The sequence below is a fragment of the Phoenix dactylifera genome, chromosome 10 (assembly GCF_051530095.1).
Source record: "Phoenix dactylifera cultivar Ajwa chromosome 10, Ajwa_hap1_PhDact_Kaust_v1.1, whole genome shotgun sequence".
Taxonomy (NCBI): domain Eukaryota; kingdom Viridiplantae; phylum Streptophyta; class Magnoliopsida; order Arecales; family Arecaceae; genus Phoenix; species Phoenix dactylifera.
Window position 1 is genome coordinate 27,432,508 of NC_143199.1, and position 12,986 is coordinate 27,445,493.

At 38.7% G+C, this 12,986-nt stretch overlaps 1 protein-coding gene across 1 annotated transcript; it reads left to right on the plus strand.

Annotated features, from left to right (window-relative positions):
* Positions 1 to 928: 928 nt before the first annotated feature.
* LOC103714058 (uncharacterized) lies at positions 929 to 12,986 on the plus strand. The gene is made up of 6 exons (XM_008801190.5): positions 929 to 1,349; positions 2,905 to 3,104; positions 9,332 to 9,472; positions 9,552 to 9,632; positions 12,389 to 12,513; positions 12,593 to 12,986. Exons 1-6 carry the CDS (start codon positions 1,127 to 1,129, stop codon positions 12,639 to 12,641), a joined length of 819 nt encoding a protein of 272 aa, XP_008799412.1. The 5' UTR covers positions 929 to 1,126; the 3' UTR covers positions 12,642 to 12,986.

Sequence of the window (12,986 nt, forward strand, 5' to 3'; positions counted from 1 at the left end):
GTCCAATTCGGGGTCGGGTCGGGTTCGGGTCGGATCCGGTTCGGATCCAAATCGGGTCCAATTTTTTGTGCTTTTGGACAAAGATTTGGGCAAATCTAATTTGGTCATATTATAATTATGAGGTGCTGGGTGACCCATGACTCAAAAGACATGCTAAGCCATGGGTGACTTTGAGTCAGAATAGATGACCCATGACTAACTAAGTCGGTCTACAAGCCAAATGTCCTATTTTTTATCTATACGACTGATTGGACGGAACTTGGTGTCTCCCATCTCCCCTCTCACGAGGACAAAAAAAATCCCAGGCCTTCTTCCAAAATCCAATTCCATTGCAGAAAACTGGCACATGACCCATATTCAGTTCAGTGTTCCCTCACTTTCGCCCTTCAAAAGTTAAAAGAAACAAAAACCCAAAAACAGAAGGAAAAAAAAAAAAGCCAGCTACCGAGACACCAGAGGTATCAACAGTGTAGTAGATCGAGAGAGAATCCTGACGGGCCGAGTGTTCCCCCCACTTTTTTTTTTTTTTTCCTTCTCTCTCTCTCTCTCTTTCTTCGGATCCATTTGGGTCGGATCGGGTCCGTTCGGCAAACCCAGACCCGACCCAAAAAATGATTCGGATTTAATTTTAGGATCCGACTTGGACCCGCATGTCCTAAAATTCAGATGAGTCGGATCTACGCGGGTCCGGTCACCGACCGGATCACATTCGAGACTCATTTTGGACCCGACCTATTTGCAGTCATCCGAGACTCATTTTGGACTCTGCTATGCAGTATCTTGTAGTGCAAGAAGTAGGCTTTCCTGCTTTGCAACCCCAGCTTGGCCCAGTCTGTTAGTGGGCCGTCGACGGATCACCTTCCACATCTAACGCCATCCGTGTCATCATCGTTATCAAAACCCACCACAAATATTAAATACCACAGACCCCCCTCGTGACCATCTCCTGGAGTTCTCCGAAAGCCCTCGTATTTCTTTCTCTCTCTCTTTCTGGATCTTTGGAAAAAAAAAGAAGTCTTTTTTCTGTTTCGCCGTTCCCATTGTTCTCCCTTCGTTCTCGGCTACTCGGATCGAGAGAGAAGGCACCGATAGCGAGCGATCGAGCGATTGGATCGAAGGAGCGACGATGAGAGGATCGAGACGGACGATGAACGTGGTGGTGGGATGGGTGAAGCGGCAGCCGCCCAAGGTGAAGGCGTTCCTGAGCGTGGTGGCAGGCATGGCGGCCTTGGTCTTCCTCAGATTCGTCGTTCACGACCACGACAACCTCTTCGTCGCCGCCGAGGCCGTCCACGCGCTCGGCATCTCAGTTCTAATCTATAAGCTTACCAAGGAGAGGACCTGCGCCGGTCCGTTAGCCCCTCTCTCTAGTTTTAAGTCATCCGGTCTTTTATCGATGAAATTGGCGGTTTCTCTTCTAATTGTGGTTGCAAAGATTATCAATTTTTGTGGTTATTTGTTTGATTTGTTATTTCTGATGAAGCCGTGGAAGGTCGCAATAGTGATGTTTAGAATAGCTTGAAGATGCCCTAATCTTGATGGATCATAATGCAAGAATTACTAAAGAATATTAAAAAAAAGGTTTTCCCTTTTATTTGATAATTAGGGTTTTCAACATGTAGATATCTAGGAACTACTGGTACTATTGATGGTGGCAGTGATTTTTTAGGTCAGTACGAGTCTAATCATTTCTTTTTCATGAGGATTTTTGCTCGGTACCTAGATTGGGATCTTGGCATAAAGAAAATTTTGGGAACAGAATATATGATTCTTTTCTCTGATTAGCGCCATAGGATCACCAAATTGGATGATTGCGAGCTTCGTTGAGATCTGTCCTTTTCAAGAAAAGGAAGTGCGAGGCTAGCCTTGTGGCAGCAATCCATGGATCAAGGGCAGTGAATCCTGTCCGTTACAAAAAAACGAGTGGAAGCTAAAGAGTTGGTTGAAAGTTGTGATGACTCATGGTGACGTGAACAGAAAGGGTTGAAGTGGGTTTAACAAATTTTCTTGAAGTTTGGGTGGCATGGAATATTGGAATGTGACATGTAAGAACCCAGTTGCCGTTTACTGAGTTAGGTTGGGATGGCTGAGTACAAGTACCTTAAGGATATAATCGTTTTGAGCAATCATGAGGGCTACCTTGGAGTGGCAATTGTGGGCATATAAATTAATAAGTGCAGGTGGAAGTAAACAAGAGATGTTACGAATCCATTGTGTGCAGCATGTTGTTATGTTGGTAATTGTAGCTTTTGATTACTCATTTTTTTATCTAAAATTTTTGAAAAATTATCTTGCTCTAATGGTTCAAGGTCAAGTATTATGTATGGAAGGTACACTTGCAGTTTTTAGCATAATGCTTGATATGCTTGATAGACTGTAGTGATGCCATTGTTCCATCAATATTGCCCATAGTTCAACAGTAAAACACAAAGTTGTGAGAGATCCACAGAGACTTAGGTTGACTCAGGAGATGCTATACACCTTTCTTATCTGACTTTGATGAAGATCAACAACTATTTAACTCCAGGAGTGTTTGTGCAGATAGAAAAGTTATAAGCTAGGTAATGTTCATTTTAGTTCATAGCGGAAGTTAAGATTGAGCTACTCACTTCTTCCTGGAAAAGATGACTCTGTAACTTCATTTTTGGGGTTTGTGCATGTTCAAGCAGTTAATAAATGCTATTATTTATCATTGAGATCAGACTTTTGATGAAATTAATGATATTACATAGTTTCATAGCTGAATCTTATTGTCATTGCTGACAGGAAGTTCTTCGAATTTGATAGGTTGTCAAATTTTGTTTATTTGGATTCTTAATTGTCTACTGAGTTACTGATTGTGTTGCAACTGCTCCGATTTCCATGGATTTATCTTTCTTAATCCATAATTTTCAAATGCTGCAGGACTTTCACTCAAATCTCAGGATTTAACAGCTTTATTTTTAGCTGTTAGACTGTACTGCAGTGTTGTTATGGAGTATGACATACACACACTACTGGATTCTGCTACACTTCTGACTACCCTGTGGGTTATCTATATGATTCGATTTAAACTGAAGTCAAGTTACATGGAGGATAAGGACAACTTTGCAATATACTATGTGGTAAGACATCTCTCGTCTTCTCCAACCTTCCATATTTAGAAGTTAATGTTCACTCTCTCGTTGAACTACCATACACTGGAACCTCTAACTAAGGCCTTCTGCAATGTGCTCATTATGTCTCACTGGGCGAATGATTGATAAAACTTGCTACAATTATTTATTTTAACATGTAGGCTGAAACTTGCAGTGAATTGTATAATACTTATGTTAATAATATCTGAAATAAAATAAGCAGCATTCAATGTTTAGTTGGTGGATATGAAGACAAGGTGAGTGTTACTGAACCAATCAAGTGCCCAAATTGGTGATCATGCTACGTTAACATGTTACATTGCATTTTTTCGGAAACAAAAGAATCTGCACAAGGCATAAGATTACTATTTCTGCATGGTTGTTCTTAAGTCGGAGTCCGGAAATTGAAAAAGGAGTTCTTGTTGCTGCATAGGACTAGAAGTGTATCTTTCTCGTCACTAGTCCTTGAGGATATGGAATTTGTGTGATACAAAGTACTACTTTTTCTTGACATGATGTATATCAGTTGAACTGATGTCTTGTGCAGAATATTGGAGGTGTCTTGTTCCTTGTGCGAGCAAACCACTTATAATATGGTCTGGTAGATCATTAAGGTCTGGTGATAGCAACTGTTCTTTAAAGAATGGGTCCTCAAGATGACGTTGGACTTCACACAATGCAAAATGCTCTCCTGTGAGCTATGAAAAGCACTGGTAGCTCATAATAATTTCATATTTTCTTTGTATTGGTTTGCGCTGCTCTAGTTGTTGATGGAGGGTTGTTGCTGATGTAGTAGTTGATGAGCCTCAATCTAGAAACCTAGCACTGAATTGATGTTCTGCTTTTGCCATGCAATGCTTCGTTTCCGCTGGCACTGATACACTGCCATCGGAGTGATGCTGATCCGTGGGTTCTTTCCTCTAGGATAGTTTATACTCTAATCAGGGGTCTTAGTTGTCTCAACAGTGTCTTCCCACAAAAAAAAGATTGAGTGGAGTGAGGGCTATTGGGTGTAGTACCGGAATCAAAGCTAAGAACTACTACTAGACGACGAATTGTGGGAGAACTAACTTGGGAGATTGTTGGAAAGGAAAAGAGCATGATCACGTATCTTTCTCCTAAAACCCCTGGGGAACTAGAAGACTAGGATGGCTATGCTATGCTATGCTTATGCGAAATTTAAAATAACTTGGAATCAAACTAAGAGCAGAAAGAAAAGGAAAAGAAAAGAGAAGCAAAAAGAAGACTTCCCTGAATTGATATGCCCTCGGATGGACCATCTCGCAGGGCCTTCAGACCCTTTGCATTCTTTGGAACCGCAAAAGGTTCAAATTTTGGCCACCTTATGCAGGTATTTTTTCAGTTCTCTTCTGCAAGATATGCTTGAGCTTTGCTACCGAGCCACTGGCGAGAGAAACTGAGTGATACTTTCTGTTTTTGGCTTCTAGAGATAGAGGTGCCCTAGCAAGCCCTAGCTTTTGTGAGAGCAATGTGGGACTAAAGAAAATCGCTAGATCTTGCTAAAAAAACAATGAAAAGTGAATAAAGTCATGAGGGACTTGGACTTTAGTTGCTCAAATGCGAGTTTTTATTTAGACGGCAAAACAATCATTGTTAGAAGGCATCTGATGGCAATGTATACACCGTCGGAAAGCGTTTGATGGTGAGACTTCTGTCGGACACCGTCGGATGACCGTGGTCTTACCATCTGGCAGAGCCAGTCACCTGACTTGTCAGACGGGCTGAAATGTCAGATGGCTACATAACTGATGTTCTATTACTTCGGTGATTCGCTTGTCATTCAAAGATTTTGGACATTAGGTATCCTGCCACAGGAAACCTCTTGCTATAATCTGGTCCTTTGGCTGAAAATATGAGAATGCAGTATAAATGGTATGCAAAATGCAATCATGATCAAGCCATTTTGGCAAGCCATCCTAAGGTGTAGTTAATTAGGGTACTTGGATAGTCTGTAGGGTGCCAAAAGTCAGATGTCTACATCTTTGCCATTGATAGGGGAGCTGAGAAAGTGCAACTTGATTGGGTTTTGAAGCAATTGGGTTTCAAGAAAGTGCAACTTGTAACAAATGAGGTTTGCAGCAGCATTAAGAAGCAATTGGGTTTTGAAGACTGATGATTGTGGCTTGCCTGAATGTAAAGGAAGCTCCTCTAATGACCAAAAGAGACGTTGAAGTTCAGGAGTTACATTTGTCGGACTTAGAAATGCCCTTAAGAGAGCAATAGTCATTGGCATCAGAAAAAAATATTCCCAATTACGATGTCCGATACCGGTTCCCGGCAGCACGTGCCAGTATGGCTTGTGCCGAGCCTACACCGACGAGCGAGGGTACGGTACCGTGGGAAAGAGAAAAAGAGAAAGAGAGAGAAGGGGAGAGAGGGAGGGAAGCGGGGGCCGGCGGAGGGTGAGGCTGCGGCCGGTTCTCCTGTTTCGAACGAAACAGGGATCCGACCGCGACCTCGCCTGCCATGGCCTCCGCCGCCCCCCCCTGCGGCCTCCGCCGGCCCTCCCGACCTCTCCCTCTCCCTCTCCCTCCCTTCCCCACTCGCTCTCTCTTTCCTTCTCCTTCTCCGGCTTCGGCAACGGGTCTTGTTTCCACTGTGGAACCGTACCGGTGAAGCCACCATTACGGCTCAGATCGGCCGAAACCGTCCGGTTCGAGACGGTTCCGTCGACCTTGGCCTGAACTTTTACCAGCGACGGTATTTGCTTAAGAATTTACACTAGAGATTAAAATTAAGCATGGTTGTATAGAAGATAAACAAGATGAATGGTCAGTCTTTTTCTTTTTTCGTGATTTATGGATTAGGGATATCTAGTCACAATTATCATACATCATATTGTCTACAATTTTATGAGATAGTAGTTATCTGTAGCTTTTGCACACTTGTCTCGTAGTGCTTCTGACTGGTGTCAATTATTTTGTTTTAGTAATGTTTCTCAGGCAGCTAAGTGGCTCCAGAAGGCATTGTTTCTGTTTTTGCGGCTTCTGCTATATTCTGCAATGTCTTTCCCAGTTTAGCTGCTTATCTTAGATCAATCATAAGTTTAAAACAGAGTTAAAGCTGGAATTTATCATATCTATATATATATATATATATAGTCTTGTTTGTGAAGTGCTAATAAAGTATTTTTGTCTGTCTGAACTAAAAGTTATGAAAAACCTTCTCAAACTCACTTTTGTTACTGCATGAAACTTTTTACAGTGTGTGTGGCTGATCTGTGTGTACGATATGAATAATTTGCTTCAAGTGGCAGATTGGTTTAAGTATTTTAAGTTTATTATAAATTTAGAACATATCTATTTATCGCTATTTGTTGATCAAAAACAAATGAAAAAAAGATATCTTAAGCATATATTTGCATGCTAATAATTGGCACAGTATGCTGTACTTTGCCAAATCATGCTTGTGACAGGCATCGCATTTAACACTTAAATCTTTAATGATTTTGTTATAAAATACATCTTAATTGGAAGTTGGCATCTGAAATTGGATGGTCATTTTACAATTTAAGATAGGTATCAGGTTCTTTTTTTTCTTTATTTTTCTTTTCTTTTTATTTTTTTTTGGAGGGGGAGCTGTGGGGTTGAGGTGGACTGAAGATTTTGAATCAACTGGTTGTTTGCTTTAGACTTTCCTGCAAACTGAAGAATGTACTGCAAACTTTTTCCTGCGTTTGTGGCACTGTTGATTAAGAGACCTCATTAGCAAGTTTTTACAAAGAAGAAAACACAAGAAATATTTTATTTTATTGATTCTCAGTCCAATTACATAGCTTAACCAAGGGTACACACTTAATGCACATCAACTAGAGGCCATATTTATGTGAAGAAGGAATATGACTGAAATTAGATGGGCTGGAGGCAAGTTGAACATGAATGTTTCCTTGCTTGGATAGAGTCAAGGGAGACGTGTGGGCCACGCTCTCACTGTCTCTTTCTGTTATTGCAAGAATTGTTTTTTGCCATGGAATGTGCTAATAATTGGTTTAAGTCTTGTAGACCTGGTCTTCATTTGGCTTGTTGTCTCTGTGGAAATGCGGTCCATTAGGCATTAGTGGTAGTTAATGCAGGGATGGGCAATGGAAGGAATGCATCGTTTGCAGCAGTGGTAAGATTATTATATTATGATGGTTGGCTAGTGTCAAGCGAATTCATGAGGCCTTTAGCATTTCTTGATTGGGTTAGGGACTCTCTTAGGTTTACATTTTCATTGGGACATGGTAGACTTGGATGAAGAGAGCAATATGCATATTATTGCTGTCTGGTAAGCAATTTGAAGAATGCTGACAGCTAGTCTTCGAGGACAAAAGCAGATCTAGTGAATTTTTAGTTTCTTTCCATGCAGGAGGAGCGGGTTTTCATTATTCTGTTTGAAGTAGGTCGGCTCTTTGGAGGCTTGATATATTTCTGGTTTAGTGACAAATTTGTTTGTTTGCTAGTTTTTTTAGGTGTTGCTGATATTTCTTGCATGACTGTTTTTCTATTTTTCATTTATTAATAATCATTATTGATTGGGGATGGAAAAAATAGAAGCATTAACTTATCAATGTCATATTCATGCTGTATCAACTTTGCCTCTATGTGATAGCAATGCCACCTAAGATCATTATGCTCCTGCATGACATATTTAACCTTGTTACTACTGAGGATTCATGTATCGTCAGTATGGCCTATACCGACTGGTTCATTTCACTCATGCTAACCGTCTATTGACCCACATTGACCTGTATCAATGTAGAATGGACGCCGAACAGTGTCTTGGTGTGGGACCATACCATCGTGTGTGCCATACTGTGGTTTTTCAAACCTCGGTTATTATTCTGTTAGCTGTTGTTTTCTCTGTTATTTGATATATCAAGAGACTCTATCATAATGGGTCTTGTAATATGAATGATTAACCATTTATTTGTCTTGTTGAAATTTAATGTGTTTAAGCATGATGACTTGGCCTTCGCCAGCACCTTCAAGGTTGCTGTCCTTAGTAGTTAGTGCTATCGAGAGGCCGTCCAGGCATGATGTGACAATTATTTTTCATTAGAGCAACATTTTCCTCTACCCACTTGCCCTTCCAAAATCTGGGTGGGTTACCTTCATCAGAACTGGAGCATGGCCTTTTTAAATTGAAGTGACCTATCTGCTTATTTCGCGACCTTGGATTTCTAATGTACTTGAAAAAGATAAAGAGGGACCCTCAACCCACTGTGCTCTGGTTTTTCTGCTTCAATTATTTTTTTCCTTTTTCAACACATAAGTTCTCTCTGCAGCAATCAAGCTCTACTGGTCTAACTTTTCTGTTCAAGAGAAGCACCAGCCAACTTAGGACTGCGCGTTTCAATCCTTTTTTCCCCCTTTTTGCTTCAGGCAGTCTGGACTGATACAGACTGAAGTCATTAAAAGTTTATGTAAAATTTATAACTGATAACTAGTTTTATTTGTTACAGATGTATTTCCCCTCTCTTTTATTTCTGATGAGTTCAAGTGGTTTTGTGGAAATCTCTCTCATGTGTCTGGCAATTGTTCAACTTATACTGACTTAATTGTTCAAAAGATGGGAAAGCATAAATGCACAAGGAGAGATGGTTCATCTTATAATATATTTCAGACCTTGGTTGTAACTAGATAGTGAATGGAAAAAAAATATCTCAAGTTCTGATGAAATGCAACATATGCAGCACAGATTCAACTTAGAGAGAGCAGGCACCACTTATATCTACCATAGGGAGTTCTCTCTAAAATTTATGCAATATTATTATTTTTGACATTACTGACATCAAAACTACCATCTCTTGGTTTGTGTGAGAAAAAAGAGAATTGGCAGGCTGTATATGCTTGAGGATACTTGTATATTTTTTTGACATAAATTATAGGACTGCAAAGTTCAAACTATATCCACTTATGAGGGAAATACGATCCTGAAAATCTGGAAGTTGTTTTCTTTTCAATTTCCATTCTCCAGTATGAGGTTAAGGTAATTTAGTTTGTAATTTGTTCGTCAATCATTGGATTAATGTTGTATACTTGGATAAAGGGCCAATGATGGCACTATATAAGTTCTGCAAGCATTATAGTTTCAGCCTCCAAGATGTTATTCTGAATTGTTTATTTCATTTTATTTACTGACTTAATTATTTCTTGGTCATATTTATAAGCTTCTAGTTGTACTGAGTTGTACTTCTCTTCATATGGATGTAGGCGGTGCCTTGTGCTGTACTAGCCCTTTTAATTCATCCTTCGACATCACATAATATTGTGAACAGGATTTTCTGGGCCTTTTGTGTTTATTTGGAAGCTGTCTCTGTGTTACCCCAATTACATTTGATGCAAAACACAAAGGTAAATGCTGAAAAATGGTAGCCCTTGTTGTTTTAGGAAATGATTTTTTTCTCAGAATATCTTCATTTATGTTTGGCAGATTGTTGAACCTTTCACGGCTCACTATGTATTTGCATTAGGAGTTGCCAGATTTTTGAGTTGTGCACACTGGGTCCTTCAGGTTTGATTCAGCAAGTTACCATTTTTTGAAATATCTCTTACTATTCTGAGATGTGTTTCTATTTAGATTTAATTGGTCCTACATTATTCATTATGTTTGAACATGCATGTTTTGGTATGGTGTTCTTTAAAGCAAACTCCTAAACAAATTTCAATGAATACTACAATTTTGCTTAATAAAAACTTAAAATCTTGTATATTAGGTAAACCTTATAAGTTTAAAGATCACACTTTCATATTGTGGTTTCTGGCATGAGAAAGTTAAGCATCAAGATTGACAAACTAGATTTCTAATGAAGACTAAATCGTTTGTGTAATTAGCGATGCTGCTTAATTGTGATTTGTATCATTGCATACTTGGTGTCAATATGATGCCAGTGTTGATTGTTCTTTTGATTGTACATATTGTATGGTTATATATGCACAGTACGGCAACCACAGGCATGTTCGCTTATCATCATATATATGTTAGTATGTATATTTTGGTCTCATTCCATAACTTTGTTCAAATTCATATGTTATTGAAGTCTTTGCTGCCATTTAGGGCCATTGTGCAGCTATGGGAGATTTTGATGGAGGGCCTGTTCATATGTTACAGCATTATAATTTTGAGTTATTGGCATATTATGATCATCATGACACATTTTGTTGTATAGTAGCTAAGTATTTTGACCTGGTTGCTGGCCCGTGCCTGGAATGGAAGATTATTGTGCTAAGGTTTATCCCTTGGTACTCTGTTCTTAGTTTTCCGTGGGACATGTAGGCTTTTGATCTTCCATTTTTCCTCAGCATCACTTCTGTACTGCATTTTGGAATGGTTTAGAATTGGAGCTATATGTTTCTTATGGCCCTAGAAGTTTCTTGCTTCTTTTTTGGCTTTATCAGGTATTTAATGCGCATTTCTTATTTGTCTGTTTTACATATGATCTTAATTGTCTCTCTCCTAACTTCCCATCTTTCATTAAGGTTTATTGCCTTGGCCGCTGTCCTTGTGATTATCTATGGTCCACGTTTTGTGGATTTTTTTTTTTTAATTCAAAATTTTGACCACTTCTAGCTTCTTGTTTGTGAATATAGTCCTCTGGTGCGGTTGTTTGGTTCTTTGCATTGTTGCTCATCCTGCTTACCTGTCATACTTTTGCATTTTGACTTATGTAGTCACTCAAAATCATCTCCTTTATGGAGTTCTCTGTTGCTGCTTATGTCTGCATCTTGTTATTGGAGATGACGAGTTGTATGATAGTTGAGGCGCAATATTGAGCAGCAGAAGGCAGATTGCTTGTTTGCAACCTAAGACCAGCTTTTTTCTACATGCACGTCAGTGCATGTACTGTTTTTGATGGAAATCAGTGCATGCACTTTTTGCTTCTGTAGCTACCATCTTCATCCTTCACATTCTGAGTGCTCAAATATGCTTTTTGACCCAATTAAACTAATCTGACATTCTAAGGCACACTAAAAATGTGTGCTTATTTGTACAAAAGTTCTTCATTTTTTCTGCTTATTAAATCAGGGATAATATCTTTTGTTTCAATTTATATATATAATATTTCTGGTGTTTAGTAAATGTATGTAAGGTGTTTTAAATTTATGGATTGCTCGTACTTAGATATAACCTTTTCTTTCTCAACATCGAATGGATCTTTTATGCAAAATGTTGAAGTTATAAAATTATTTTAAAACCTAGAAAATGAAAAAAAAGAGAGAAGAATTCAAGAAATACTAGAGAACTAATATAAGTTAATATATATGAGGCACCATTTTTTAGTTGAATTGTTTGGTGACAATTTAACAATGAGGATTGTCGTCGTGAGAGACTTGGAACATTGCTTTACTCAGAGGCCCAGATGTGCCCCTATGTAATTGATGTGGCCGCTCATGATCAGCACGCAGGGTTGAACACACCCTTCATCCTGTGTGCTGCCAGCTTGCCAATCATACACTGAGTGCGCACAGAGGGGCACACATGGGCATATTATTTTCCCAAGGCATATTATGGTTGGTGTGTCTTTTTACTAGCTTAACTTCTAAGATATCGACTCCAGTTAGCATTATAGGAGCGGCAATTAAATTACTGCAAACAATGTAAAAGAATGATTACGAAAGTAAAGATTAATAACATCCGAAGTATTAATTTAACTCTTGTTTTTACAAACCCATACTAGGATTGACTATTAAATTATTTAAAATTAGCATCTCTAACTTGTTTATACAGCAAATATAAATGTTCTTGTTGAAATTAAACTGATTCTCTATTTTCTTTATTTCTATAAAATAAAGAGAACACAGTTTCTACTGTGGGTTCGTTCTTAGTTATTTAATCCTTGAGTTTAGGGACTTCATGGAATGTAAGAAGTGCTTGCTTGTGTACATGTTGAAACATAAGATTTCCTCATTTTTGTATTTTTTATGTAAAAACTGCAATGTTACATCTGAGATTAAATCCTCCTTAATAGTTGTTCTTTTTTTTTTAGTTCTTTCTTAATAGTTTGCTCAGAAAGGGAAAAAAATTATTAGGAAATAAAGAATTCCTTTTTTGGGGTGGTGGGTTGCGGTGGGGGGACTGTTGATTTGCTTTTTTACTTTCATTTCAATCAAATATCCAGCAGAAAAATGATTTTGAATTAAAGTTAAGCTCTTAATTTCATTTGAGAAAAAAGGAATTTGTAATATTTATTGACTCTAAATTTATTTTTATGCTCCTCATTGTGTTCTTAGAATAATTTCTTATTAAAGCAAACAAATGTTGTGTTTTAGGTTGTGGATACTGGTGGACGCCTGCTGACAGCTTTAGGCTATGGGTTGTGGCCCTCCATGGTTCTTCTCTCAGAAATTGTTCAAACCTTCATCCTTGCAGACTTCTGCTACTATTACATCAAAAGGTAACTGCCAAATTTCGGTCATGAGGTGCCTTAAGGTACTAGTTGAATTCCAAAATCTCATATATCTTTTCTTTTACAGTCTTGTCGGCGGGCAATTGGTGCTACGTCTTCCTTCTGGGGTGGTATAAATTTAAATATTCTGTACAACGTGTCAGTTATTGTACCCTGAAGTAACTTAATATGAAATCTGGATATGTGCATTTTCTGTCGCCTTATCCCTTCGAAACCTATGGCCTTTGTGAGTTCTCACGAGTGATATATCCAAGTTGTCAACGCCTGCAAAGTGGATGGAAGTTAAATTTTATGTAGATATCCCGGTTGGGAATGCATTGGTGTTCTGCTGCCTGCCTGTACTTAAGAGAAGCCCAACCTTTTATGAATCTTTTATCTTAACCCTGGGAAAAACATCTCAGCTCTTTAAAACTCCCTGGCATTCCTGCAAGCATAAACCTCATGGATATTTTTTCCTTTCA

Bases quoted from the DNA above. Each gene is read 5' to 3' on its own strand.
- LOC103714058 (XM_008801190.5), top strand. From the start codon at position 1,127: ATGAGAGGATCGAGACGGACGATGAACGTGGTGGTGGGATGGGTGAAG. The intron at 1,350-2,904 runs GTCCGTTAGCCC...CAAATGCTGCAG, and splicing joins CAAGGAGAGGACCTGCGCCG to GACTTTCACTCAAATCTCAG. The intron at 9,633-12,388 runs GTTTGATTCAGC...GTTGTGTTTTAG, and splicing joins GTGCACACTGGGTCCTTCAG to GTTGTGGATACTGGTGGACG.